Source organism: Paramormyrops kingsleyae, chromosome 11 (genome assembly GCF_048594095.1).
Source record: "Paramormyrops kingsleyae isolate MSU_618 chromosome 11, PKINGS_0.4, whole genome shotgun sequence".
Taxonomy (NCBI): Eukaryota; Metazoa; Chordata; class Actinopteri; order Osteoglossiformes; family Mormyridae; genus Paramormyrops; species Paramormyrops kingsleyae.
In genome coordinates this window covers 8,777,289-8,804,964 of record NC_132807.1, presented here as the reverse complement: position 1 = coordinate 8,804,964, position 27,676 = coordinate 8,777,289, and the positions used below count along the sequence as shown (strand labels likewise).

The 27,676-nt window shown below is 42.4% G+C and overlaps 2 protein-coding genes across 3 annotated transcripts; one reads left to right on the top strand and one right to left on the bottom strand.

Annotated features, from left to right (window-relative positions):
* Positions 1 to 250: 250 nt before the first annotated feature.
* On the bottom strand, positions 251 to 22,627 carry duox (dual oxidase). Its single transcript, XM_023795035.2, has 34 exons — positions 22,491 to 22,627; positions 21,942 to 22,090; positions 21,720 to 21,803; positions 21,332 to 21,496; positions 19,737 to 19,924; positions 18,845 to 19,046; positions 13,063 to 13,229; positions 12,681 to 12,744; positions 12,317 to 12,413; positions 10,130 to 10,220; positions 9,834 to 9,936; positions 9,516 to 9,688; positions 9,025 to 9,200; positions 8,779 to 8,897; positions 8,463 to 8,600; positions 8,110 to 8,223; positions 6,977 to 7,179; positions 6,639 to 6,824; positions 6,259 to 6,484; positions 5,884 to 5,977; positions 5,462 to 5,634; positions 5,290 to 5,362; positions 5,055 to 5,138; positions 3,526 to 3,704; positions 3,145 to 3,375; positions 2,836 to 2,935; positions 2,701 to 2,750; positions 2,444 to 2,571; positions 2,071 to 2,224; positions 1,660 to 1,892; positions 1,417 to 1,575; positions 1,159 to 1,314; positions 929 to 1,057; positions 251 to 796 (listed from the first exon to the last, which is right to left on the bottom strand). The coding sequence occupies exons 2-34, from the start codon at positions 22,015 to 22,017 to the stop codon at positions 674 to 676; spliced, it is 4,638 nt and encodes a 1,545-aa protein (XP_023650803.1). The 5' UTR covers positions 22,018 to 22,090; positions 22,491 to 22,627; the 3' UTR covers positions 251 to 673.
* On the top strand, positions 22,119 to 26,100 carry LOC111835097 (dual oxidase maturation factor 2). Of its 2 annotated transcripts, XM_023795037.2 has the most exons (10): positions 22,119 to 22,176; positions 22,300 to 22,377; positions 23,065 to 23,258; positions 23,614 to 23,671; positions 23,912 to 24,046; positions 24,215 to 24,422; positions 24,523 to 24,737; positions 24,987 to 25,165; positions 25,748 to 25,795; positions 25,891 to 26,100. In XM_023795037.2, exons 3-10 carry the CDS (start codon positions 23,112 to 23,114, stop codon positions 25,900 to 25,902), a joined length of 1,002 nt encoding a protein of 333 aa, XP_023650805.1. In that variant the 5' UTR covers positions 22,119 to 22,176; positions 22,300 to 22,377; positions 23,065 to 23,111; the 3' UTR covers positions 25,903 to 26,100. The 2 variants fall into 2 exon arrangements, with proteins under 2 accessions (XP_023650805.1, XP_023650804.1); XM_023795036.2 differs by lacking the exons at positions 22,119 to 22,176; positions 22,300 to 22,377 and adding an exon at positions 22,748 to 22,842.
* The last annotated feature ends 1,576 nt before the right edge of the window (positions 26,101 to 27,676 follow it).

Sequence of the window (27,676 nt, the reverse complement as noted above, 5' to 3'; positions counted from 1 at the left end):
ATGTACTGAGATAACCACAGATAGCTAACATGGTGGAACCTCTCCAGTGAGGGTGATCGCTGTCAGCTGGACACTGCACCTCCCAAGTGTTTCCACTTGTTACAGCTGAGTACAAACTTAACACAAAGTGCTGCAATGTGCATAACTTACAGTAATGTTATTGTAGCTAATATTCAGTTTTCATCAGCAATCCCAGGATTAAAATAATGAAATGACATTATTATTTGTTAAAGGTATTTATTGACACCATTCTGTTATACATCACAAAAATCAAAAATAATCGATTGATACACGAAATTGTGTGACATACCAAACATCATTAAAATGCTATATGAAGAACTCTGACTTTTGCACTATGGTCGATGTGTACATTACATTCACTATCATTCACTTTTATCAGCCAACCTGTCTCTAAACCACTTATTATGCTGGATATTTGGGCATGCCTTCCAATTAGCCCTGAATTATATTTGGACATCTATTATTTGTTTTGGGCTGTGAAATTTCATGTAAGGGCTGCAGTGAACTATGAAACTTAAGATTTTACTAAATATTTGGTTTAGTACAAGGTGAAGAACTGTGGTTAGTTAAATAAGTGCAAGACTGTGCTTCGGCAAGATGCCATTCCAGTCTGAATCCAGGCTTAGTTTCTGGTTTAAGGTTCTCCGTAGCACTAAAAGTTTTCATAGTGGTGAACAAAGTGGGCCTGGTCACGTTTATTCATCTTGCGACAGGCCTTCTCGACGTTCTTCGTCAGGCCAGGTGGACCACAGCTGAACACCCCAATCTTGCCCGCCTTGCAGAAAAGTGAAAACAAGTTGTAACCATGTTGAAGTAGCTAAACAGCTTGAAACGTGTTGCTGGTAAACAGCTACAATCCAATGAGAATGGAGTTGGAGCGCAGGTACAGTCAAACTCCGGGTCTAACCTCAGGGTGCACCTCCTGCAGGGAGCTAAAGAAGGACGTGAAGGGGGGGCGGCCAAAATGAGTGACGGAGCGCAGGCCGGTGAACAGGCTGCGGTTTAGAACCTTCTGGAAGTGACGCTCACACACATACTGCAGAGGTAGACAGGTATAGGTCATGGTTTTGATCATAAAGTCCCCTGTCATTACGGTTCTGCCTGGCAGACATCCAGCATCACAGTATACTTTCTCACCAGCATGGTGGTCCGAAGGTCAAATTTCTCAGGCAGCTGGGTGATGTAGATGTGGACAGAGACCAGCTCCTGGGCGTCCATGTCTTCCACCTCCCTGATGATGTCGGACACCCACTCAAACTGGTGCTGTGTCCGAGTCACCCAGATGAAATACACCTACAGCAGTGAGACACAGCCATTACATGCACCAGCTCAAGTGAGCAAAAATGCCATTCAACGCGGAAGGAGTTCCGTTATCTCGCAAACAGTGACACTTACTTTTTTGCACTGGAACTTGAATTTTACCGAAGACTTGAACACTAGATCCTTCAGAATGGAGGCGAATGGGGTGACTCCAATTCCTGCACCCACAAGGACGGATACCTCAAAATTCTTCCAATCTTGGTGCCCCTCCCCAAAAGGTCCATCCAGATACAACTGTGAAGAGGACATTTTTTAAATGGTCAAAACCCCCAGTAGTGCCTCCAGTTCAGAATGAGTTATGATCTCGTGCACCCATGCCTTAGGATAGGAGCCCAGTTGTTGAACATTCTCAGGCCTGTAGGCTTCCCTCAGATGGCTGGTCCAAGGCCCCACTGCACGAATGTTGAGGCTGAGCCTCTCCTCGTGGGGTGCGGAGGTCAAGGTGAATGGGTGGTACTCGTCAGTGCCCAGTTCCAGGCAAGCTATCCGCACCCACTGCCCTGAACGGTATGCGAAGTTCTGAGGTCGCTTAAACTCCAGGTACATCACATCTGCTGGGCAAAAAAAAACATCAGGGGAACTTTCAATCATGATGAATGACTGATTCCAACCACGCTGCGGTATGCAATGATTAGCAATACCCATGTTAATGTTTATATAGTCCAACAATCATGGAAATCAAGGACTCAAATCAGTGACATGTGAAAAGAAGACATGGTTTGGGAGAACCTGAGGGGAGGAGCTCGGCCTTCAGCACAGGGATCTCCACTTTCTTCCTGTTCAAGCTGATGAGCTTGTCCACCAGGAAGAGGATTGCAGGGGGGATAAGGTAGATATGGAATCGTTGCTCCTGGACCATGCCAAAGCTCCCGTGGATCACAGTCTAGCAGAAGGATGAAAAACAAACATCTTTACCACATAGCTATAGAAAATTGTAACATTAATCTGCTGAGACCATATCAGGGTTAATTTTTCCTATGACAAGCAGAGTGTACGTTTGTAATAACACTGCAGAAGCATCTCTGCAAAGTCAAGATGTAGGTTTTTCATTCATGGTGTGGCATTTGCATGTCTGTTTCTAAGGCAACATGTTTCTGCTCACCAGAATATAAACAAGCATATACAGGTAGTGCGTGAACCAGAATCCCTGGAAGCTGATGTGGCGGAAATGGCGTGAAGCAAAGACGTACATGATGGCCAGGATGACAAGCAACAGGACACCGGTGATGCCTGGGACAGAGACACAAACCCACACACTCTGGCACCCAAGTCAAGATCCTATTTCTTCATTAGACCTTAACACCTATTATGTATTTGACCGTTTAACCAGCATGTTTGCTTTTTTCTCAGCCTTTCTACCTGGAACTGTTTGGAAGAACCACCAAGTCCACTTCTGTGGAAGTTCGTATCTAGGCAACAAAAAACAGCTTAGTAAATATACACTCGAGGAAATTAACTTCAGCAGTAAATGGACTGAAAATGAATATATATTACCCATCGTTGACAAAGACTTTGGGAAACAGGCAGGACAGAATACTGAGGTCGCTAACACAGAAAACGTAGACATTGACCACATGACCCAAGCTATGGATGACTGTAGGAAAAATGGCCAAAGACAAAGGTGTGTGTTAGGAGGTGTGTGTTTAGTAAAACAACACGCATAAATTAGCTACTGCGTCATTGCAGGTGTATTTGCCATTTACTGGCATTGTCAACATTTCTCAAATCACAGATTATTATTTAAAAAAAAAAAACTTATAACAACAACAAAGAAAGGAGTCGTGATGTTCGTAGCTATTCAACCTGTGAAGATAATAGCTGTCATGGCCAAGCAGCGATGGAAGTCGATGGCCGCGTCAAACGGGATGTAGTGGTTGAGGATGGTCTCTCGACCCATTGTGATGAGGTTGCGGCAAACGGTGAGCATCATGTACGGGAACAGGAAGGAGATGGCAGCAGCGGAGCCACGGGAGATCACGATGCCCACAGCAGTGGACTCTGGGATACCAGTGTGATCCGCTTGCAAAGTGTAGTCTGGAAAGTACCGGTAGAGACTAACTATGTCTGACCGTGAGCAAATCTTAAGAATAATACACATCTGCTTAGTATGGCAACACCAACACACTGATTTTCTTAGGGCAAATCTGGGTTCAAGCTTAAAACACAAAACCAGGCGATGCTCACGGTAACATCTCTCCAAGGTCACGCCTGCCACGATTCCATAGAAGATAGTGAAACAGACAATATGGCGACGGTAGTTCTCCACAAAGCGCTTGAACTGCTGGACCTTCTGTTGGAAGCGACTCCTGTGGTGGCCGTCTCTCCAGGGCTTTACGTAGACACTCGCACTGCGGGAGTTATTCCTATGACAGGTGGGTGTTGCAAATACACAAAAGAGTGATGGGGAATTCATAGGGCTAAAGGAAGAACATTGAGTTTGTTATGGAACATATTGACATCAAGGGGACAGCAAAGAGGCCCTGTGGGGAACACAGTGGGACTGTGTCTGTTTACACGCTTTTCCGGCATTTGCGTGATTTTATGTGAAGCACCACATCTTGACACAGGGTTGACTGTTAAATTGTGTTTGTGTTGGATCCCTGTCACTTGGTGTATGTGTCCCTGTGTCCTCGGTTATTCTAAATATGCAGATAAACGCTATTAGCTATAAAATTCAGTACAAAATAACCAAGTAGGATCTGTTCTAGCTGGAGGAACTATTTATTAAAAATCATGATTTTTCAGGAGCATGCAAGAGTAATTTCTAAAGACATTAAGAAGTATGTTTGAGTGACCCACAACCAGAGCACTAGCCAGACATGATGTCATTCATGACAGCAAACCCAGGTAATATAATTACTGCTAGGCTGTGACATCTTAAATGCTTAGACAGCTAAACCCTAATTCCCTATTATTACTTACGCATTATTCTTCACCATGAGGGTATAAACTGCCTTATTCTGTGTGACAAGATTTTCAGAAAGGCCAGTTATCAAATAATTAATATATGTGCTTTTGATATGCAGGTAAACCTACATAAATACTAGTGTCAGTTCAACTTTGCTGTCCTTTATCGAAATATGTTCGCACAGAATAAAATAAGAAAGTAAAACAGTATTTAAGTACCATTATGTCCAGAATTGCACTAGTAAGCAAAAAATGTCCCCACCTGCTTGACCACAGAACGAAGCGAAACTGAGGAGCTAAGAGAGTGCAGATGGCACCATGAGTGAAAAGAGGCAAAGACCCAAAGCTGCCTGTGGTTTTTTTCCCATCAGAATCTGAGACGTCAGGTTTACTCATTTACGAGTGCGTCAGGACACAGTCGCGTAGGGACCATGTTGCAGGCTACTGCGACCAAACTGCTGTCTCCTTGACCTCATCAGGTTATGTCTAGAATATAGGCACTGCATGGTTTGGGATTCTGAAATGTCCACACCGATAAAAGTAGAAACTCAATAGTCCGTGAAGATGTGGATCAACCACCTACGATAAATAAGCACTTTGGCAGCTTCCTGCTTCCTGGTTACTGCCGTCTTTGTTATTAGTTATTAATATCACAGTGTAGTTTAGTACATTCACAGTCACACATTTTACTGATTAGCCAGATGTGACCCACATTCATGCTTGAATCCACGCAGCTGCAAAAATGAATCGACATGAATTAGCATATAAAATGAAAAGAAGTTACATCAGGTATCTACTGGTCTTACTTCCTTCCTTGTCTCCTGTGTAGATCCTGTCCAACTCTCATTACACCCCTGCAGGTCAAATCATCGTCTGCTCCTGCCTGTGAACTGTGAAACACCAAACTGAGCATATAATTAAACACAAGCTCTTTTCCCAGCATGCAATGCAGCAAAAAAACAACACATTTAGCTAGCTCATCTCATATCTATTACTTATCCAGTGTCAATTTATTTTAGGATCTTCAGTGATTAAACTCACTTAGCTTTCCCTGAAGTGATGAAGGACACTCTCTGGTTTCTGTTTAGCTGTTTTGCACTCTGAATCTCCATCCCTGTTAAGAGGAAAAAGATAAGGAATGCAGCGGGGACAGAAAGCGAGAGACACACAGCCTGTGATGCTTCCTGCTCCTTCTTGCCCTGCCTGCTCTTACCTTTGATATTGAGCTGAGCAAACTTGAGCTCCTTCTCATGGTCATGCAGGAGACAGTGGAAGTCCTCCCAGGTGATTTTCTCCTTGCAATCAAAGCCGGCCGCCTGCAGCATAGCTTCGATGGCTTCTTCGGCCTGACTCTTGGACAGGCAGTTGGAGACTTCAATGAAGGACCTGCAGCACGGAGTAACACAGTGGGGGAGCAGAGGTCTGAGGGACCATCCATTTCCTGTTCCTTTCCACATGCTTACACAGAGTGCAAAGCGCTGCTTCACCATGTAATGGATTGACTGATCATATTCACCTTCATCCTGGTGCGATAAGCTTTAATTAGTAATACCTCTTAGATGGTTTAAAAGAAAGGAATTGCAGTTTAAACAATGTTAACTTGCACTTAGCAAAAAATGTAAATGATTAATGTACCTTAGTAACCTGGAAAATTCATCTTTGGACAAGAACCCATTTCCTTCTACATCATGCATTGCAAACATCATCTTTGATTTCTCTTCTGGTGAACCTGTAAAACAAAACAAAGAAGCAGGCATTCACTTTGATCCAGGGGCTCTCGAAATGTTTGATCAAAAGTCCACATCAGATTTTCGTTCAGACTCAGAGGTCCGGAACAATTTTCTATAACAAAATAGCATTTCATGAACTTTAATGAATTAACAATACCCTTCGATATAGACATCAATATATAACAAGAATGGGAACATCTGGAGTTTGAGAACCCCAACTCAAACTGTTTCAGAATAAGGACGAGCACAAGCAGGACAGAGAGATTTATTTTGGCCTCACCTTTCATGAAAATGACAATAATGTCCAGGAACTCTTGGAAAGAGAGGTAGCCGTTGCCGTCCTTGTCAGCCAGGTTGAACATGGACTCCACGAAGAGCGAGCCAGGTTTCAGCCTGAGGACCTCGGCAAACTCGGCCCTGCTGAGCTCACACTGGAGCGCCTCCCGCGTCCTCCGCGAGGACACGCCACTCAAGTCCCCGGCATCCCGCTTTTCAATTTCCAAGATCTGAGGTTAAGACAAGATGCCAATGATTTCTTGAAAAACATTTTTGAATGCATCAGTTTCAATGGGAAGATGCTTCTTTGATAAAAAGAAGACGCATTGTCACATAGGACAGTAATCAATGACAGTTGGTTGGTTTGCATCCCAGAGCACTCGCCTGTGAAAAGGCATGCCTGAAGAAGGTTTCCACAATCTGTGCCCTTTGTTCCCTGGTCACTGCTTCCTCCAGAAGATCTTGTTCCCGCATCTCCCTGATCTGCAGTCTCCTGTCCCTGACATTGACCTCCAAACGAAGGTAATCCACAAACTCTGCACGCTTGCTTTCATTTTCAAAAAACAACACCTGAAACCAAATGGATAGAATGCCCAGTAAATCAAAAAGATACAGTAACGTGATATATGATGAGAGATGTAAAAGAATGCTGCAAAAAAAGAAAAGAAAAACTATACAATGCTAGCAAAAAAACAGAGAAACACAGCACTGCTGTCTCTCACCAGGTCATATTCTTTGGGGATTTTTAGCAGCAAGGCTTGCCGTTGGCCATCGCTTGACAGAAGGACATTGAGATGACTCTGACCAGTCAGTTGGAGGCAACGCAGCATGGACCCACTGCTGTCTGTCACACGCAGCTTCTGCTGAGCATCGATGGACAAGCTGATTGGTTGCAGGGACCCCTTTTGGCCTTGCCATTCACAGGCTGGAGGGAGACGGTTGCCAGGGAACAGTTGGAATGAGGTAACAAGTTGCGGGTTATTTGTCATTTGGAATAATTAAGCAGGGGCGGCATGGTGGTGTGGTGGTTAGCACTGTTGTCTCACACCACTAAGACTAGGTTCAAGTCTCCACCTGAGTTACATGCGTGTGGAGTTTGCATGTTCTCCCCGTGTCGTCGTGGGGTTCCCCCCCCCCAGTCCAAAGACATGCTGAGGCTAATTGGAGTTACTAAACTGCCCATATGTGCATGAATGGTGTGTGAGTATGCCCTGCAGTGGGCTGGCCCCCCTGTCCTGGGTTGTGCCCATAGCCTCCAGACCCCCTGTGACCCAGAAGGACAAGTGGGTTGGAAAATGGATGGATGAATAATTAAGCAGCAAAGGACCAGACATGACAGTTCTTAAGACATCACAACTTTTTAGAACATTATCAGCTGATCAAAAATGTCAGCAATGGTTTTTGATTTAATCAATAGTTGCATACATTGATTTTTCCATCAAGAATATATTTTATTTAAATGTGATATTCGTAAAATAATCACTTCTTCCTTATAGGGTACTGCAGATACACGTAGGAAATGCAAACTCCAAACACAGACAAAGCTGGGCACGAGAATCCATCCAAGAGCCCCGGGGTCAGGGCACAGCGCTGCCCACTGAGCTACCGCACCAGCCCATTCCTACAACACGATACTCTGAATTACTAATGGACATTTGCATTGCACATTCCATGTGTTCTCATACCTCGAACAATGTCTGTGTTGTGAATAGACTTCAGCCTTAATGAAGCTGTTTCCCGCCGTTAATAGAGATCTACTGTGTATCAAAGTCTGTGCAGAGGGGCAGGTTGGCTCAGGTTACTCTATGACACCTGGCCATTCTGCGGTGCCTTTGTCTGTGGCCAGTTAGCCCACCTGTGATTCCCACGGCCGCCTCCTGTGTGCTGCTCTCTGTTTGGTGCTTCCTCTGAAACCTCTTGAATTTGGACTTGCGGAAGTAGGCCACCACATAGGCAAGCAGAAGGCTGACTTTTGAGGAGAGACAGGGCATGAAATTACCCTTCAGAGGGCAACTCTTTGAAAAGCAATAATGGTCTATGGCTCATTAGAGGTCTTACTGGTTTTTACAGTATCTCACATTTTTTCCTTGACACTATGCTTGGTTAGACCAATGAGTCCAATGTTTAAGGAAATTAGAAGCATAATCACACAGCGGTGACCTGAACCTGTCTCTCGTGCTCCAGGAATAGAAGGTATCAGAGGCAAACCTGGTGGGAGAAGGAACAGGGCTGCGATGGTGACTCCGAAGCCCACATAGCTGCCATCGAAATAGTGCAGGGTGGTGGCATTGGCGCATGGGAAGAGGTCAGCAGCCGTTATCTGCTTGGGCTGCGGGCAGGGATCACCTGCATGGCACAAGGACACCCTCTGCTTACACACTCCACAGTCTCGGAGCCGAGAACGCGCTAGGCTACTTAATTACAAGAATGACATTCAGTCTCTTTCCCTTTCAGCTGGTGAACCTTATGGAAGAGTTGATCAAATAAATAACAAATGAAATGGCCTAATGATGTGACTCATTACCATCCTTCCAGGTAAACACATCCCGCTGGAAATCGTCAGACTCAGCACTACAGGCAGCAACGAGCACATCATGAAAGGTGGTGGTGCGAATGGCCAGAATGTCTTCGGCTGTGAATAGACTGTCACATGACCATCATAAGACAACATCATACAGTGGGAGACTCACAGTATGAAGAAGTTGACAGAAAAGTCAGGAATACAGAGTCAAGAGTCAAATGACTCAACACCACCGTGATCTCCTCCTACCCATTTAGTTTGTTCTCAAACCAGAAGCGATCTCCATCCCTGATACGTTGAAACTGGTCCAGGATGATGGCAGAGAACACCAGCCCTGGGCTGCCCATGGACTCCAAGAGGCCTCCCGGAAAAAGCTCCAGGTTGGAAATATCATTACCATAGAGTCCGGCCAGGTCTTTGAAGAGCTGAGTATTGCAGATGGAGAAGGTTAGGCACTCTTCATGCTGTGGGATATCTTCGCTTTGTATCTTCTCCTTATATCTTCCCCTTTCCCTTTATCTTTTCCTTATATCTTCCCTTTATATCTTCCCCTTATATCTTCCCTTTGTATCTTCCCCTTTCCCTTTATATCTTCCCTTTGTATCTTCCCATTTCCCTTTATCTTCCCCTTATATCTTCCCTTTGTATCTTCCCTTTGTATATTCCCCTTAAATATTCCCTTTATATCTTCCCCTTATATCTTCCCTTCATATCATCCCTTTTCCCTTTTGCTCCCTCACCTGTGGATTAGCCCTGTACAGGTCTGGATTGATCTCCTCCCAGCTGTTAATTGGTGGCAGATTGAAGGCCTCCCTGACCTGGTTGTAGCTGGGCAGGCCATTGTCTCTGCCCCTCTGGATTGTCGTGGCCACCAAGTCAGAGCGGGAGAACCTTAGTGAACCATACATGTAATCTGGGAGGAAATAAGACAAAATAAAGGCAGCAGTCACACGTCATAAGTTACCTACAATCAACATCGGGGTATCAATATAAACTATGAATATAAAATATACAATTACTAAAAACAAAGAATAGTGATAAAACTGAGGGATACCCACCTCTCAGGTCCTCCACAACGACATGGTCCTCTTTCTCTGCGATCTGTGATGCCATCCCCAGCATGAGCTCATCCACATCTTGGCCATTCCTCAGGTTGGGATTCTACCACAAAATCCACGCTCTGTTTGTCAGAACCCGTACTGCTTTCTTGGATTTCTCGCCCAAATTTGGCCCAAATTTGAACAGCTCTATGCGTCACACGGCGCTTATTATTTGCCATACAAATGATACCTTGGGTGAGAGAGAGGCAGCAGACGCCGGCCCGGGGTCGTACGACCCTGCGGTCGGAGCTCACCTGTCTGTTCCAAAAGCTGTTGCACACGCGCATCCCTGGAGATGAGCTGCCGTCCAAGTCGATAATGTTCCTGTAATGGCAGGTTCTGTTTCTGTAGCAAATAAAACACATTCCTCAAGGTGAGAAGATGTGAAAAGAATGAAACATTATATACCATGAGAAATTGTTTTTTTTGGAAAACTTCTCAGCCCTATAGAAATAAAAAAAAAACTGTTTTATACCCTTTCATTAGCTGGAAGAATTGTTGGTCAAACACAGTATTCCATAAACCAGATTTATACCAGATTTAAAATGTATTGCTTGGTGTTCATAGCATGACTAAAGACACTATTAGTATATATGTTAAGTACCAATATTTAGGGTTAGAGTTTCCACAGATCATTACTGATCAGATGTGGCACGCTAGGTAAGCTTCACTGCCCAATTTCACTTTGTCTGGGACTGTGGACACCACTATTAGCTCCTCACACCAGGGGGCACCAGCAATGCAGTTTGTCAGGAGCTGGGGTGGGGGCAGTGCTGGCGGTTGCTAAATCGCTATCCCCTCATAAGATGGCGGCACCTATGTCACCTAATAGTTTGATTGGTGCTGATACAGATCATATCTACCTGTACAATGTAGGTGCACAAGAACAGCTGGTCTCTGTACTCTATTTGCGATTTACATTGATACGCTTTCCTTGAGTTTTAAGATGGCGGTCAGCTGAAACCTTTTAAAAAGAGTAGTTATATAATCTTAATGTTATATATAACATGGTTGCACATACTAAGCAAATTAGTGTTACAAGAAAACCTTAAAATCTATTTTAAACTTCAGAGGCATGCAACATAAACATCGAACTACAGAAAAAAAAATAAAAGCCAATGACACATTATGCTTGGATGGAAGTGAACTATCCTAGGAAGAAAATGAGAGAAGTAACACAGGACCAAGAGTAGGTCCATGTGGAACCCCAGACATAAATATAGCTTTTATCGGGTTTCACTAAAAGCATTAAGTGACAAATAACTGTGTACCAGGTGAATTTAAAATTAAAAACACTACAATATCACACCATACAGGCTTACCTTGTGCTTTAGACAATCTAAAATGTGGACATTTTGTGACAATCTAGATGGATTATCTGGATGGCTTTGAATGCGAGTAAGTGTTGCTTAGGTGCAGTATCACTAATATATTTCATATTTACTCACAGCAGTATGCATGGTGGACTATGAACAGCATAAAGAAACACAATTACAGCACAAATACAAATTAGTCATCACTGCATTTACTGGGCCACTGCCAATGGGCTGTTAAAAATCACAATACTATGACTGGTCTATCAGGAAATGGTCTATGACATTCCATCAGGACTGTGGATTATCTTACTGCAGTACCTAATTTTCCCTCAAGGATAACTTGTGTGAAATAGCCCAGTCCATCTTGTTATAATGGAAATTTGAGATTCATCCATCCATCCATCTTCTGTAATGGCTTATCCTATTCAGGATTACGGGAGGGTCCGGAGTCTATCCTGGAGGCTACGGGCACAAGGCAGGGCACAGCCCAGGATGGGGCGCCAGCCCGTGGCAGGGCACGCTCACATGCCATTCACTCACACATGCATGATATCTGAGATTCAGGTAAACATACATCCTGAAACTGCATATCTCTTCATTGACAATACATGAGGAAGTTCCCGGAAACCGAATCCCAAGTAGCAAGTTCCTTGACCAATTGTGCCAGTAAAGATGTGGCTAGTGGCATGAAAAGAGGAGAAAGCATAGATACCCCAAGCTTACAAGCAGGGAGGAAGCAACAGCCAACGCTGACCTCACAAAGGTTTGGGCAGAAAGATACCACATATGTCCAAGTTTTTAAAATGAAAAATTTCCCCGCGACCCAGATGGATTAAGCGGTATAGATAATAGATGGATGGATGGAATTTAGGGCTTCCCCTTAACATTATACCTTCCTTTTTATGAGCATTTCCTCTTTAATATTTTGACACAAATCTGTCCCTGACAGTCATTTTAACTTGGAGCAAAGAAAGACTTATTAAGTTGTCACCAAATGCTTCTGACAAATGCAGCAAGTCTTGACATTACACCTCACTAAGGCAATTAAATTGCTCTCAAAAAAATGGAAAAAGTACAAAGTTCCATAAGAGATGGGGAAAGGCGATTGAAAACTTCATGTAGTACCTCATATATACACCAGGCGGCACCATAGTAAACTGAAAGCGGATGGCAGCTGCCTGAAACTCCGGAGAAATTCCAGGATCAACAAATTTCTGGTAGCCTATTGAGGGAGAGAGATTTAGAAGAGAGAGAGAGTAGTAAAATACTCCACTGATGATGAATATAGGCCTAATTGTTTTATCTGTGGATGCCTGTTCAAAAGAAGCCTAAAAAAACTCTGATATGGCCTTCCCTGACCTACTTTCAGCAGTTCAGTAATAACCCATTCAAGCCAAAAAACATATATTTAAACACATAATTTGTCGTGCGGTTTGTGTTGTCTACGTTGACACCTACACTATAACATGAATAAGTGAAGCCTCCTCACCTGAGTATACTGGCACTCTCTCACGTCCCAGCAATGCCGGCAGCCATTGGTAAAACACAATGCTCTGGCAGAAAGTAAGGTGGGCAAGAATGCTGGCGTTTAATACATGACATCAGAATAATGTGTTTTCAGTACAAACAGCATTGCCCAGCATTTTTGTAATACTATACGAATCAATTTAACGTATTTATGTATGAATTTATTCAGCTTAAGTAAATCCTGATAAAGAAATAATTTACTGTCAGTTAAAGTGCACTGTTTGCTTACAGTATCTGATAAACTTTACAGAAGCCGCCGATGTCCATGCTAATGAGATCATTTATACCTCACGCTCATTAACAGTTTACAGCCCTGTTTGTGTCAAACGGACCCATATCTGTACCTGGAGTGTGGCCACCACCCTCTTCCTGGCATACTGAAACAGTTCCTCGTCCGCCCATGACGGGTGCTCCTCTTGCAGCTTAGAGGCGAGGTAATTGTGGTACCTAAACCAGATGATCCCCTCTGCTGCGGTGAACACGTTTTCATTCCCCCAAGCGTTGCCAAATTCTAGAAAACAGTGACATAAACTGAAATGGAGGCTGCACTCATGTGGGTATGCCGCACAATACAAAAACATGGTATTAAAGTAATCACGCACGATACTGACAGTGCTATTTTTAGTATGGCCCCCTTTAAAACAAAGCACTACGGATACTCCTGCTCTTCCTGTTGAAGCAATTAAAATAATTCAGATATAATTAAAATTATACACAACTTTAATTTACAATTCTCAATTGCACTAATTATCAAGTCACTGTTTATAAAATAAGACCCTATGCTTTTTAAAAATGTAAATACGGTATCAATTTCCTTTACTCAGTTTATCAGTTCTGTGTTTCAGGAAACACTTTAGAAATGTGCCACTCCCGTCATTTACCGCCATAAATCCAGATTACTGAACGGTAACCAGCCATAACAGACGTGAATCATACCACCTATTATGGAAGAAAGGCTGGGATTTGTGGCGGTGAAAAAAGCAAAAGGATACATTTGAGAGGCTGACAAATAGGCCCTCTCTCACGAACAGGTACACCGGCTTGGATCACGTCCCTAAATCCAGTACGACAATGAAACGGCCAACTCTGCCAGAGTGATGCCCTTTGCCATCATAATTTTTATTCTGGTTAAGGTGCCCAGCCTGAACAAATTGTTTGAAAGGTTGAAGTGTTTTGAAAATAGCTACATTATGACTGAGGGTATCTGGATGTTGTCACAATATTTTACATTATCCATCCATCCATCCATCCAGGAGGCATGTGCAGAGTGGGAGGGCAGGCTGCCTGAGTACCTGCCCCTATTTAAAGTTCCGCCATTTAATGGTTCAGAGTGACGGGTGTTCAAAGTAGAGAACACGAGTAACTTACCACCATTTAGTACGAATACAGCGTTGTCTATGACCAATATATGTTGGTCATAGACATATAACTGAGGCTAATGTGGTACTAAGCCATGCTGTCTCCATACCTGCAGTGGTCTAATTTGAAAGCCATAGTAGTAGAAGTTTAAATTTGGGACCACCAGAGGCCTCCAGTGACCTTGCTTCTTTGTAAAGTTGTGAGTTTAATTCTGGAACGCTTTCCTCCCCAAATAAAATGAGAGAATGCATTTCAGATTTTGGAGGGGGAGCAAGGGGAATCATAAAGAGCAAAAAATTCATACGGGCAAAATGTTCATTTTAATAGTTGAGATTCTGCCTTGCATGCCGACTTGAAGAGAGCCCCATCTCTTTAGGTCATGCACTATTTTCTTTTTTACCCCATAAAAGTTTTCACTGACTATCCTACGGAGATTAGGATAAATTTCTATGCCAAGGTATGTAACAGATGTACAGACAGGGATACCAGCTGGCAGATGGGCCTTTTTAGCAGCTAAATTCAGAGGGAGAAGAACAGATTTAGACCAGTTTGCTTTATATCCTGCCATATTATGAAAATTGTTGAATAAGGTTAAGAGGTGTAGCAGAGAGTCTCGAATATTAGAGAGAAAAAGAAGACAGTCGTCTGCATACAAGGAGAGGTCTACAGTGGCCAGTAGTAATAGGTGATATCACATCACTTTCCCTGATGGCTTGTGCCAGAGGTTCAAAAGACAAAGCAAATAGCAGAGGTGAGCATGGACAGCCTTGTCTTGTACCTCCTATGTAAATTAAAGGCTGGTGATTGCAAAGTATCAGTGAGGACACATGCTGTGGCACCGCCATACAAAGCTTTTATCATAGAGATAAATTTCGGCCCGAAGCCAAATCTCTCCAAAACCATCCATAAATTTCCCCATTCAAGTCGGTCAAAGGCCATTTCTGCATTGAGAGAAAAAACAACACAGTCTTCTGTTTGGGTATTAGAAATGTCAATAATATGTAAGAGCCTTCTGAGATTATCAGATGCAACTCTCCCTTTAACCCCTGCTTAATTGCAAAATTTATAGAATCTAACATTAGTGGTCCTACTGTAGTTGGTCCCAGAATGCCAAATAAAATTCAGGGGGTAGGCCATCCAACCCAGGTCATTTCCCTCTATTAAGGGATTTCACTGCTACCTGTAACTCAAGCTCTTCCATTGATATAGATTTTTCTAAAATTTTTTACCTCTTCATCATTTAATTTTGGAACAGATACGCCGCGAATAAATGAGGTGGACCTTTCAGTATGTAACTGACATTCTGATGTGTATAGATTACAAAAGAACATTTTAAATACACTGCAGTACCTAGCTGTGTTATAACTGTGCCCTCTGTTGTCCGAATTGCATTTATTGTTGTTTTGGACTCACACCGCTTAAGTCTGAGGGCTAGTAAACTACCTGGGCGGTCACCATCATAGTAGTATCTTTGCTTTGTTCTATGTAATATAAATTCTGCCTTTGCTAGGGATAAAGTATGATATCCCCCTTTCAATTTAGTGAGCAGCTGTGCATTTGCCACTGAGGGATTTGCTAGTTGCTCTTCCTCTGTTCTCTTAGTCTCCCTCTCAATTTCATTCAGCCGTTTGTTACGCTCGGAGTGCAGTCTGGAAGAGAAACCAATGCACACGCCCATCATGAAGCATTTATCTGTTTCCCACAATATTTGAGCATCATTGCAGCTTCCTTTGTTGTGAGTAATAAAGTTATTAATATGTTGATTCATATGAGATAAAAAGCTCTCATTACCAAGTAGAAAGTCTTTAAATCTCCATCTGTGCACTTTAGGGTGATAAATACCTGGCTTAAGAATCCATACTACCAAGGTGTGATCAGAAATTAAAATGGGGAGCATATCAATATGAGTAATACTATTTGTAATAGACAAACTAACGAATATATGGTCTATTCTAGAGGAGGAGCCATGGTGGCCAGAGTGGAATGAGGAAGCCTTAACTTTATTATTGTGGAGACGCCAGATATCCACTAAATTAAGATCTGTCAGGAATGAGCCAAGTGACAAAGAAGAGGGTGGCATTGACTCGGAAGAGCCACTGGATCTATCCCATTCTGGACATAATATTGCATTAAAATCACCTGCTATAATGCTATGGCAGTCAGAGTTTTTTTTAACTTGGAATCACTGACGAAGGGTAGAAAACTATCATCAAATGTATTAGGTGCTTAAATGTTAGCTATTAAAATCTTGACCTAATTTATTATAAGCAGAACATAAACAAATCTACCATTATTATCCTTTCCACTCTCTATTACTGTGTATGGCAGTTTCCTCTGTGTAAGAAGGAAGCCACCTCTTGTTTTAGAGAAAGCGCATGAGTGAGCAATAAGTTTGTAACGCTTGTTTTGAAAGCTTTGTACATTGTTCTCTGTCAAATGCGTTTCTTGAATTAGTACTATATATATTTGCTTACGATGAAGAAATTCGAAACAGCGAGTGCGCTTAATGGGTGAATTTAAGGGTCTAACATTGCAACTAATTATGTTCACGTTGGCCATTCAGACGGTGGAATACTTGAATAACAGGGAAGCATAGCGAAAGATCCGTAGAGAGAACACATAATAATTAATGGGAATGCATGTCTTGAGAACTTCTAGTCATACTGTACAATGAGAGTTAACACATACTAATTAAGTTAACCATTAAAACTATGTACACACAAGCAAACGGTCAGGCTCCTGTAGAGCCAAAGCATTGTAAAACACAAACAGATATAAAAGGCGATCCACAAATATCACTATCAGCATTATAATTTACATTAAAAATACAGTCGGCCCTCGTTTATCGCGGTTAATCAGTTCCAGACTCTATCGCGATAAGTGAATTTCCGCGAAGTAGGATTCTTTATTTATAAATCGAATATTTTCGCAGTTAGAGCATAGAAAACCTGTTTACAACCTTCTAAAGACGGTTTTTAACATTATTGGAGCCCTCTAGACATTAAATAACACCCTTTAGTCACCATTATACTCGTATTACCCAATATATTAAACAAAATAAGAGAAAATTAAACATATTAGACGTTACAAATATCATATTATTATTATTGTACATTTAATTACGAAGAGCAAAGATGCTTCCGATGCGTAGCGATGTACCATTTTCACTGTCTCAATCAACTTTTTAATGAATATCCTGTGGCGGGCGGACCGAAGTATCGCGGAGCAGAGAGACACGGAGACTCGCTGGCCGGGGAAACTCGCTCTTTATTAGCGATCCGTACAAGGACTACAGCTGGCACCCAATGAGCACCGAAAAACCGATTATACATAAGAAACACAAGCTTGTCAGACGCCGAACTGTAAGACGCATACCCGGAGGGGGATTTACGGAAGCTAATTGCACATGTGGATCAGACCAGGTACACGCCCAACAATAAGGGAATATAACCATTAACAATAACAGCAACACAACAAGGGATATTTACAACTGCACGCGGGGCATGCTGGGTTATGTGCCCCGCCGGTGCTACAATACAAAAAACCGCGATAAAGTGAAGCCGCGAAAATCGAAGCTCGAAGTGGCGAGGGATGACTGTATTGTGTGCAGGTTCGGTCACTTCAGTATTAGTTTAAATACTAGAACTCGTGGCCATAAGTGAACATTTGCAGGAGAACACTTTACACTGGATTTGAGGAAGCACTTCTTCACACAGCGTGTAGTTAGACTATGGAGTAGTCTTCCTGTTACTGTAGCGCAAGCTAAAACCCTGGGCTAGATCAGATTTTAACAACTCTGAGCTATTAGTTAAGTTCTCCCCAAATGAGCTTGGTGGGCCGAATGATTTCCTCTCGTTTGTAAATTTCATATGTTCTTATGACCCTTTTTGACCATAATATTTAAAGTGCATCCCTTTAAACTTACTGACTGACACTTTCTAGGGGCAGGCTTTGAGTGCCTGCCCCTCGAAAAGTCTCTGCAGGGTACTTAATGTAAGCTAATGTAAACTAACAGCTGGGAATTAGACTGTCTGAAACGTGCAAACTTTGGATTTCCTTGAATTTTTCATTACAATAGAATGACACATTTCCATTTTCAGCATAATTTCAGCACAGCAACCATGTTGCCATGAAGATGCTATGAAAACGCATGGGCTTTGCCGTTAAGGTTCTTTGCCATTAAGGTTCTTCGCCGGTAAGGTTCTTTACCATTAAGGTTTTTCTAATATCATGTATTTATGATTTGCATTGTAATATCAGCAGCAACAAACTGGATAGTGTTCAGAGTCTGGTGTCAGAAAAGTTGTTCCCTGCTGACACTATTTTTTTCACTTTCTACTAATATCTTCCTTTAGCAATTTATTCTCTTTAATATAGAATTCTCTTTTTGCACACTTGCAACCAATTTTTATTCAGTTACAATCTATTGTCATTCAGAAGTCTCATGGGATTGTGTCATGATGGTTTCTCTGTTGGTGAAAATTTAAATTTATTCAGATAAACATACCATGTAATAATGGGGTAAAAAAAATTCAGGCTTTCTATTATTGGGGAACTTTAATGGCAACATACTGACCATGGGTATATCTGACACCTTTCTTTTCATGACTTCAGTATCTCACCATCAGTGTTTAACGTTCTAGCGCTAATATATCCTGATATTAATAATACTAAAGCAAGTAAAACATGGCAGGTTTATGTCCCAAAGCCATAATCCAGCACCCCTACAACCAAAGGTGAGCTGTGTGATGGGAAGGTGCCTCTTACCATACAGATCCTGACGACCGTATTGACCTGAGGATGGGTCTGCAGATGTCCACATGAAGTACTGTCCTGCACTCTTTTTGGGCATGTCCTCCTGGGGTCCTGAGGCCAAGCGACCCCCTTTGAAGCTCCTCAGAGCATCACACCAGGAGCTGGAGGCCCCGTAGATGGAGCTTCCATCGATCCAAGCAGTCACATGGTTCAGCTGTGTGAAGGGACATGTGGTCAGAGTGACTCCTCAAAAATCCTCAACGGTAATTTTGTTTCGGCAGGATTCAAGTTTTTCATCTTTCCGCTTGACAGACATCATCAAATTCCTCGAACCACCAGCTGGGTTATTAAATTGGTAACTGTTCCTTTTTTTATATCTTCAGTAACAATCGAGTTACATCTTATATTCAGAATATATAATGTCCAAACTATTTAGCTGGACAACTAAATGTGTGTATGCACGTTTGTGAGTGTATGTATGCGAATCTGCATGTGCACACGTGTGTATGCGCATTTGTACGTGTATGCATGCACGTCTGCGTGTGCACCCATGTGTATGCCCATTTGTACATGTATGCATACATGTCTGCATGTGCACCCATGTGTATGCCCATTTGTGCTTGTATGCATGCACATCTGCATGTGCACACGTGTGTATGTGCGTTTGTGCGTGTATGCATGCACGTCTGCATGTGCACACGTGTGCGCACATGTCCCCCTTTGATGGAGTGCCATCGCATCCAGTGTACCCGTATCTTGTGCTCTGCACTTGCTGGGAAAAACGGCAAGCTCATTGTGACCCTTTACTGGACAAGCAGTGTCTGAGCAGAATGTAATTTTTAAAAAACATATATGAACAAAAAAGTAAAATGCATAAAAAGATAGTCAGTTAAACCCTTATTACCTGTGTGCGGGGATTGTTGGGACTCTGACTAGATTCATGGTCCCACTGGGCACGCTGGAATGGAAGCAGGACCTTCCCAGTACTGTTGGGATCAAATACAGGATCTCCTATTGGGACTGCAATGTGCATATATTCTGGAGGGCAGCCCGGCCTTTTGGAGTCCAAGATCTCATACACAGCATGGTAACCTAAACCATAAGAAATGTAAACAGTCAGATGCTGCACGGTCTGTAATTTTCATAATGATTCCAGAACCCTAAGTGGATATAGATCATTGATAAATGCATGACTGATTCCATACTAATAATCATACTTAAAGTTGATTAGGTTTCAAGTATTGATATACTTGAAATGGAATGAATTCAGAGATGCATCTATTTATGAAGATCAAGTGGACCTTACAGAATATACAGAGACCATTATGTCCCCAAAAACATGGAGGATGTCATGGTATTGAAGTGTGTCACCAACAAGAGCCAACTGGGAGCCCTGGTTTACAGCAGAAGTGAGCATCAGGGTAAAAGCACGAGTGGCCTTCAGCTCTGGTGGCCCTGGCCCTAAGGACAGCTGGGGCCACTTTGTCTGTCCGCGGACATCAGAGCTACTGACTGGGCTCATGAACAAAAAGAAATCCGTGGCCGTTTCCATGACAACAAAGAAACACAACATGTGTTGCAAGACATACAGGTCCTGACAAATTACAAAACATCCTCATGTACCAGGCTCAACCAGTTTTTTGCCCGGTCTGATGTGGCATGCAGGATGCCAGGGAAGACCACCCCGGGCACCAATGAAGGGGTGTTTTACTCCGGGGTCAGGCTCTGTGCAGGGACGTCTTTGACACCTTATGCAGGCAAGCATTTATCCCCGAATGCTTCAAAACTGCCACAATCATACCAGTGCACAGACCTGGCACGGCAGAAATTTAGCAAAACGGGCAACAGAAATTGCAGTGGGGGCACAATATTGTGGGGAGTAGGTGAGACACACAGGAGACGTGATTGCTGTTCGCCTTTCTCAAGGAGCGAATAGAAAGCACCTGCTGCAGCATGAGCCTGATTCAAAACTAGAGAATAAAAATAAAAGTGCAGCGTTGTAGGTCAGGTGGTTCTGGGCCTGCAGGTGCCTGAAAACATCTGAATCAGCACTGACTATGACTTCAGACTTAACTCTGAAACCACGCCTATTTATTTATTGCACAATCTTTCCCCACCAATTACGTGGTTGGGTGTATTTCTTGGTTGTCTCAGTGTACGTGTCTTAAAATGATGATTTATTTATATTCTACTTATTACTTTCTCATTTGCACTGTGACCAACAAGAACGTCATGTCTCCTCAGTGTATGACCTGCTGTATCATACATCTGAAGCTGACAATATTGAAAATTGTAACATATGTATAAAATAAATAAAATTGTGCTGTGTTACAGTTATTGCACGGGTTTGCCAGTTATAGGATGGCTATTCACGAGTTCCTAAATTAGTGAATCTGTTTAGTTGTTCACTAAGTAAGGTAGCAAGCAGACTTGAAAGAGACCCCAGACCAGTTCAATATTAGAGAAAGTTGTCTGCCAACTCTAAGTGTTGTGACTTACCAAAGAAAACAGAGAGGACCGTACGGTTCCTGCTAGAGGGCAGCCCCGAGGAGCCCTTCATGATGAGATTGCTGATTTTGCGTGGGTTGGGCACATGCGGTTCCTGAAGAGGTTGACTAACTCCGTCAGAGTAGCGGGCCGGCAGGAGGCGCATCAAAGCAGTACCTACAGCGCCGAGATGTCAAACTATTCATAATCTGTCTAAAATATCCGTACATTTAACTTATTCAATCATCATTACCGTAATTACTTATTGCAATCGATATTCTGTTGAAGGTTGTTGTATTACTGAAAAAGTGTCATGTACAATTAATCAGTCTAAATATTTAACCCAAGCGATGCAAATCTGACAGACGCTGATGTTCGGCAGTAATTTAAAACAATCTACCTGCCGCGCCTCGGCTGTGATGCGCTAGATTATTGTACCATCCGTCGTAGCGCTGTATTTCCCAGTCAATGTTTGCATGACAACCTGTAGAAATAGTTACACTTCAACGTAGCCAAGCACCAAATTTTAATTATAAAAATCGAGCCGGCATACTGTGAAATTTATGCCGTTAGAAATGTTTAGAAACCTTTTAAAAATCGTGGCCTTAATATAAATACTCACACACGGTGGCAATTATACATATTCCCACCAACAGGGCAGCGGAGAGATGCGAGGTCTCTTTCCTACGCAAATCCATTCTTGCAGAGAGATTCACCCAAGCGGAGCTTCTTCTCAACCCAAAGATAAGAGTCGCTCGAAGGCCACTTGTGCTGAGAGACACGTTGAATGGCATCAGATATCATTGGGGAGGGAAGGGGAAACATTCCCAAAACGGTTTCGCTTGGTCCTTCAATATGTAAGTTATCATAGCCAGGATAATATTCACTAGATTCTGGTCAAATACATTTATATAATGTAATATATCTGTTTAAATAAAAAAAGCGGAAAAGCTTGATATCTGACTTTTATAACGCATCAGAGATTCGGCACAATGCTGGAACAAGATCGTTTCATTTTAGCGGACTAAGGAGGGCTTTGGCAATGGCACCATCGGCAGGTAAGCTGCGCTACCGATATGCAGCGGGTCCTTTGATTTAACTCAAAATGAAAATCAAATTATCGTTACTTAACAGATGGATCAAAACATATATATATATATTAAAAACTCACCAAATTCCCGTCTAATAAACTTCAGTGTTCGTGGAACTTCTGGAATTTAATATTAAGCTTTTTACTTGCATTTCTAACAGAACGAGATTAATCAAAAAGACGATACTGTACAGTAAATGTTTCTCTAGTTGTTTGAAGGGAATTTGTCCTGCCTAGGAATGATCCCCTTTACAGTAATCTCGTTTTATAAGGCTCATAACAGATAAGTACACGCAATTCAGCTGAAGCCCCACGTATGCAAATGAAACCGCTTCCCAATGTAAGGCGGGTGCTATAAAAGCTGGTGTCCGAGGCGCCCCTCACGCGCACCTCTCCTGCAGGTCTAGTCAATTAGTCACCTACGGTTTTTCAGGTAAGGATTTGCATTCTTTGCATTATTCACAGGCAGCTGGAAAGCAACGAAGAATGTGAGCAGGTTTTTTTACCTTTACATTTTTTAATGTAATTGAATCATTATATGTTGTTTAATTCTATGGCAAAGGCTTGATGCCGTTTGGGCCGCCTTATACCCATGTGAGAAGGATCCGTTGTGTCTTTGGGACTCACTGACCAAGTACTATCTCTCCATCTTCAGGTAACTGAGAAGTGTTCACCGACACTGCCGTGTGAGCTCCGGAGAAGATGACGTTCTACAACGACATTTACCCATTCTACCCCAAACAAAGGACTCCCTTCATCTTCAGCCTGAGCCTCCTTACTGTAATACTTGTGCTGACGCTCTTCGCAGCCGCTTTCCTTCTGATTCTCCCGGGGATTCGCGGCAAGCCGGTAATATAAAGAATTTCCTTCTCTGTTAAATTGCACCTGGTAAAAAATGTGCAGGGTTATCCCGTGTTCCTTTATGTCGCTATGCTCGTTATCACGATATAACAGATTAGTATGCCAAAATACTGCCATAATTATATCTCGTCGTGTAAAGGAAATCATAATGATAACAGGTTTAATACGAAATCTAGGGGCAAACATAAAGGCGTCTTGATAGGGAGCATGTTTTAAGAAGACAAAGAAAGAAAAGTTTGAGATAAATGTGAACTCGGCTTTTTAAGACTTTATCCTAAGAGGTATACGCTGATATGCACGGTAACAGTTACGAGACACTCACACTGGCGTGTCCTCATTTTAGAGGCTTTTCTGGACGATCCGAATAATTCTCAGCTTATTTGTGGGCGCAGTTATTGTAGGTGAGTGACTTCGATATACGGCCAATATCATGCACTCAAAAATCGATGCCTCACTTTTTAACAGTTAATTTTAATTTAATGGAAATATGAATTAAGATACCTCATGCAATTTTATGAACAAATGTTTAACTCTAGTAATGAACGGTTTTGAACTGACCTATTTCGTTTTTCCATTAAACTGAGTTGTCTCTCGTCTCTCTTTATTCCCCAAAAACTTCCAACTGAAAACTTTGTTTTTAGCGGTGAACTTCTCAAGCGACTGGGCAGCCGGCGGCGCTAAAGTGACGACGCCGTACAAGTCATTCAGCAGCGGGGTGGTGAGCGCGGACGTCGGGCTCCGCGTTGGACTGTCGGGAATCAACGTGACGCTAAAAGGTGAGATGGGCAGATGCGCTTTGCTGGGTCTGTTTGCGTGTGACCTGCCCCAGGATGGAGTCCGATGTTTACGGTGATGAATATGCCCTCTGCCTCCGCCGTTGTATTATCTATGCTCCTCTGCTCATAACTGTGCCTGTCACTCGGGGCGATTCCCTGTCACTTTAGGAGACCCTGTGAACCAGCTAAATGAAACCATTGACTACAATGAGATGTTCCGGTGGACAGACATCTTGGATAAAGACTACGCAGAGGCGCTGGAGAGAGGCCTTCCAAATCCCATTTTGTACATTGCTGAGAAATTCACCCTCAACAGCCCCTGCGGTCTCTACTACCAGTACAGATACTCTGGGCGGTACGCTTCTGCCACCATGTGGTAAGATCACGGAAGTGCTGGCATGACAACCATTTCCGTCTCCCTCACCTTGGTGATGTTTCATTACTACGACGTCACTGTTACGTCTGTATCTTAACAGGACGGCTTTCTGCTGCTGGCTCATTGCCAACATCCTCCTGTCCATGCCTGTCGTCCTCTACGCCGGCTGCATGATGCTTGCCACGGGAGCATTCATTTTCTTTTCCTTGGCCTCCTTCGCCACCATAGAGAACCTTCCTCTGTGTAATTTCACCGTAGGGGCTGTCTCCTTCCAGCTGGAGTTCAGCGCCTCCTTCTGGCTGGCGTTAACAATAGGTATACTAGAGAGGGCGACTTGTGACCTGTAACTGTAATACAACTCAACACTCCAGAAGTGACTTTATATGTGACACACACACATATGCAGCCAATAGTTTCAAAGCTACTTGTAAATTTTGTCCATTTATACAGATAGATTGTAAACCAACAAACTTCAGAATACAAACACAGAAGAGGAATCACTCACAATGTGAATTAATTACTATTATTAAGATGATTGTGGCTGACAGAATGGCGTGTTTGCAGGTCTGCTCTCTACGTTTCTCGGGGTGCTGGTGGTAGTGCTGGACTGCCTGGCACCTGAGGCGCTAAAGGAGGCCTTTAGCATGACTTTGGGTGAGGATGAAGATGAAGAACCCGTTCTGGGGACGGCCTACGTCAACCGCAGCTTTTTGGAAGAGGTGACAGGTGCATCGCAGGAACAGGTAAACCTGAGGACAAGAAGTGTGTATCTCGGAGATCGTATGGGGAGATGTATTAAACTAAAACAGTTACTGAACTATGAAATTCAGCGTCACTTTATAACAGAGCTCGTTCTGGTCAAAACCAGGTTTACCTTTTCCTCAGTTCTGAGCATAATGTTGGAATTTAACCCATAACAATTATTAGGTGATATAAAAAAATATGGTTATTTAGAAATACACAAAATACCAAAGGATGCCACAAAGAAAAAGGCAAAATGAGCTTCGATTCAGCCTCAGATTCCTTCATTAACCTGACAGCAAACAGGTTCCTGTCTGATTAGTATTCCTCATACAAGACGACAGACAATTCAACTGAAAACAATGCAATTTATATTGATGGATGTCGATTTCAAAAATTGTAAGGGCCCCCTGTCAACAAATAACATGGAAATAATTAAATTAACACAAGTGATTCCAAGTGTAATTGTTCAGTTTGCCCTCTGAGTCACGAATGATTCTTCACAGTGTTTTCTCTGCACTTGAAAGTAGACAAAAATGGGCTGCACTGCGAATGACATCATTCCCTGCGTGCTTTTATTTCAGGCACTAAGAAAGACAGCAAAGGACCTCACATATATCAACATGCCTAATGTAAGTACACTACAGGGCTATTTTTTTCTGTTAGAAACATTTGACTGAATGTGCTCTGCATTTCACGCACTGATCACCCGATCTTTGCATTGCAGCTTGAACTTTGAGGAAGACCAGAACGGTCGCATTACTTGAACAGCTGCAAGACTTGCAACAGACTGATTTTTTGCACACACATTGACTCTGAATGTTTTGGATTTCCATCCATTCATCCATATTGTGACTGTATATCCTGTGCGGGGTTGTTGGTAATTAGGATTTGAACTAGATTAATGTTTGACCCCAATAATGTGTATGTAAATAATGTGCATATTTTTGTAAAAAATATAGGAACTGTATAAGTTTTACTTGTCAGAATTTGTGTGATTTGTGCGAGTTGGATTAATTAATTCTGAATAATCACATTTTTTCATTCATTTAATACACTCAAAGTATCTAAAATATACTGTTTTCAAAATAAATGTCATGACCTGCTAGTTCGATCCTCGTGTGTGCCACGCCCACCTCGTTACCTCATGTTGATTCCCGATTGTCATCACCTGTTGCTTGTTCAGTTCAGCCTGTCTGGTGTATATGAGATCCGTCATTCTGTCACGTTCCGTGCGGGCGAGCGGTGAAGCAGGCAAGCTGAGCCGTGATTACGGATAGAAGCAGGGGTTTATTGGAAGGGACACAGACAGCACACGGCAACAAACTGTAAACATCAATGACGGATCTGGGACACAAAGGAAGACGTGGACTAATATACACAAGACTAGCAAAAAGGAACAGGACACAGGTGATCACAATCGGGAATTAACACGAGGTAACGAGGGGGGCGTGGCACACACGAGGATCGGATGAGCAGGTCAAGACAATGAACTCTATATATAAAAGATACATTGCAAAATAATATACAAGTATTATTTGCTATGAGTTACTATATGTATACATTATTGTTAATGCAAAGTGGGTTTCCCTGCAATAAGGGTGGAAGAAAATGTCTTAACTGACAACAAAAGAAAAAATAGACTTTTGATTAAAAAAAATATTTGCTAACACTTTACTTGAAGCTATCATTCATAATGCATTATAATCCTTGGTATTCTATAAAGCACTACAGATACCTTCATAATGCCTTATAGAGGCAGTATAGGAATTAAGGATGCTTTGTACTGCATTTTGAAGGTATGTTTAGTGTGTTATAGATGAAAGCTTCTTAAAGCATTCATAGTGCATAATAAACGTGTTTTTATAAATATGTATAGCTCTGTTTATAATACTTTATGAACGCATTAAGTGTTACCAGAATTTCTTACATTACACTCACTACACTCAGAAGATAAACTTGTCATTTGCACTGCAGCAAAAACTCATCTGCATTATGAATATTTACATGCTTTGGATGGCTGGGTTGCTATAGTCTGTCCATATTATACCTTCATCCATCTTCCAGCTGCTTATAATAGTCGGGGTTGTGGGGGCCTGGTGCCCAGGAAAGGCAGCGCAGAGCACAGAACAGGGTGCAGACATTAGACTACATAACAAATGGTGTGGTTTTGTGGTTAATGAAAGCTTAAATTTTACCATTAGCATACTGAGACAATGAGTGCAGTGCATGTGTCTGATGGGATGGCAGTAATAGTGCGGATGGGATTCTTATGGCTATTTCAGAGTTGGCTGGAACACAATAAGGTCTGCACAGTAATTTACAAAATGAATGAAAACAATGAAAATATCACAGCTCTTAGTTTAATTTCCCACTGAACCATGTAGGCTACATTTTTGATACATATATATGCAAAAATGTTACTGATGCACGGACCAGTATGAATTATTATATATCCCACAAGAACCAAATCAAAGAGAAAACTTATTACCTATGTGTGATAATTAAGAGCG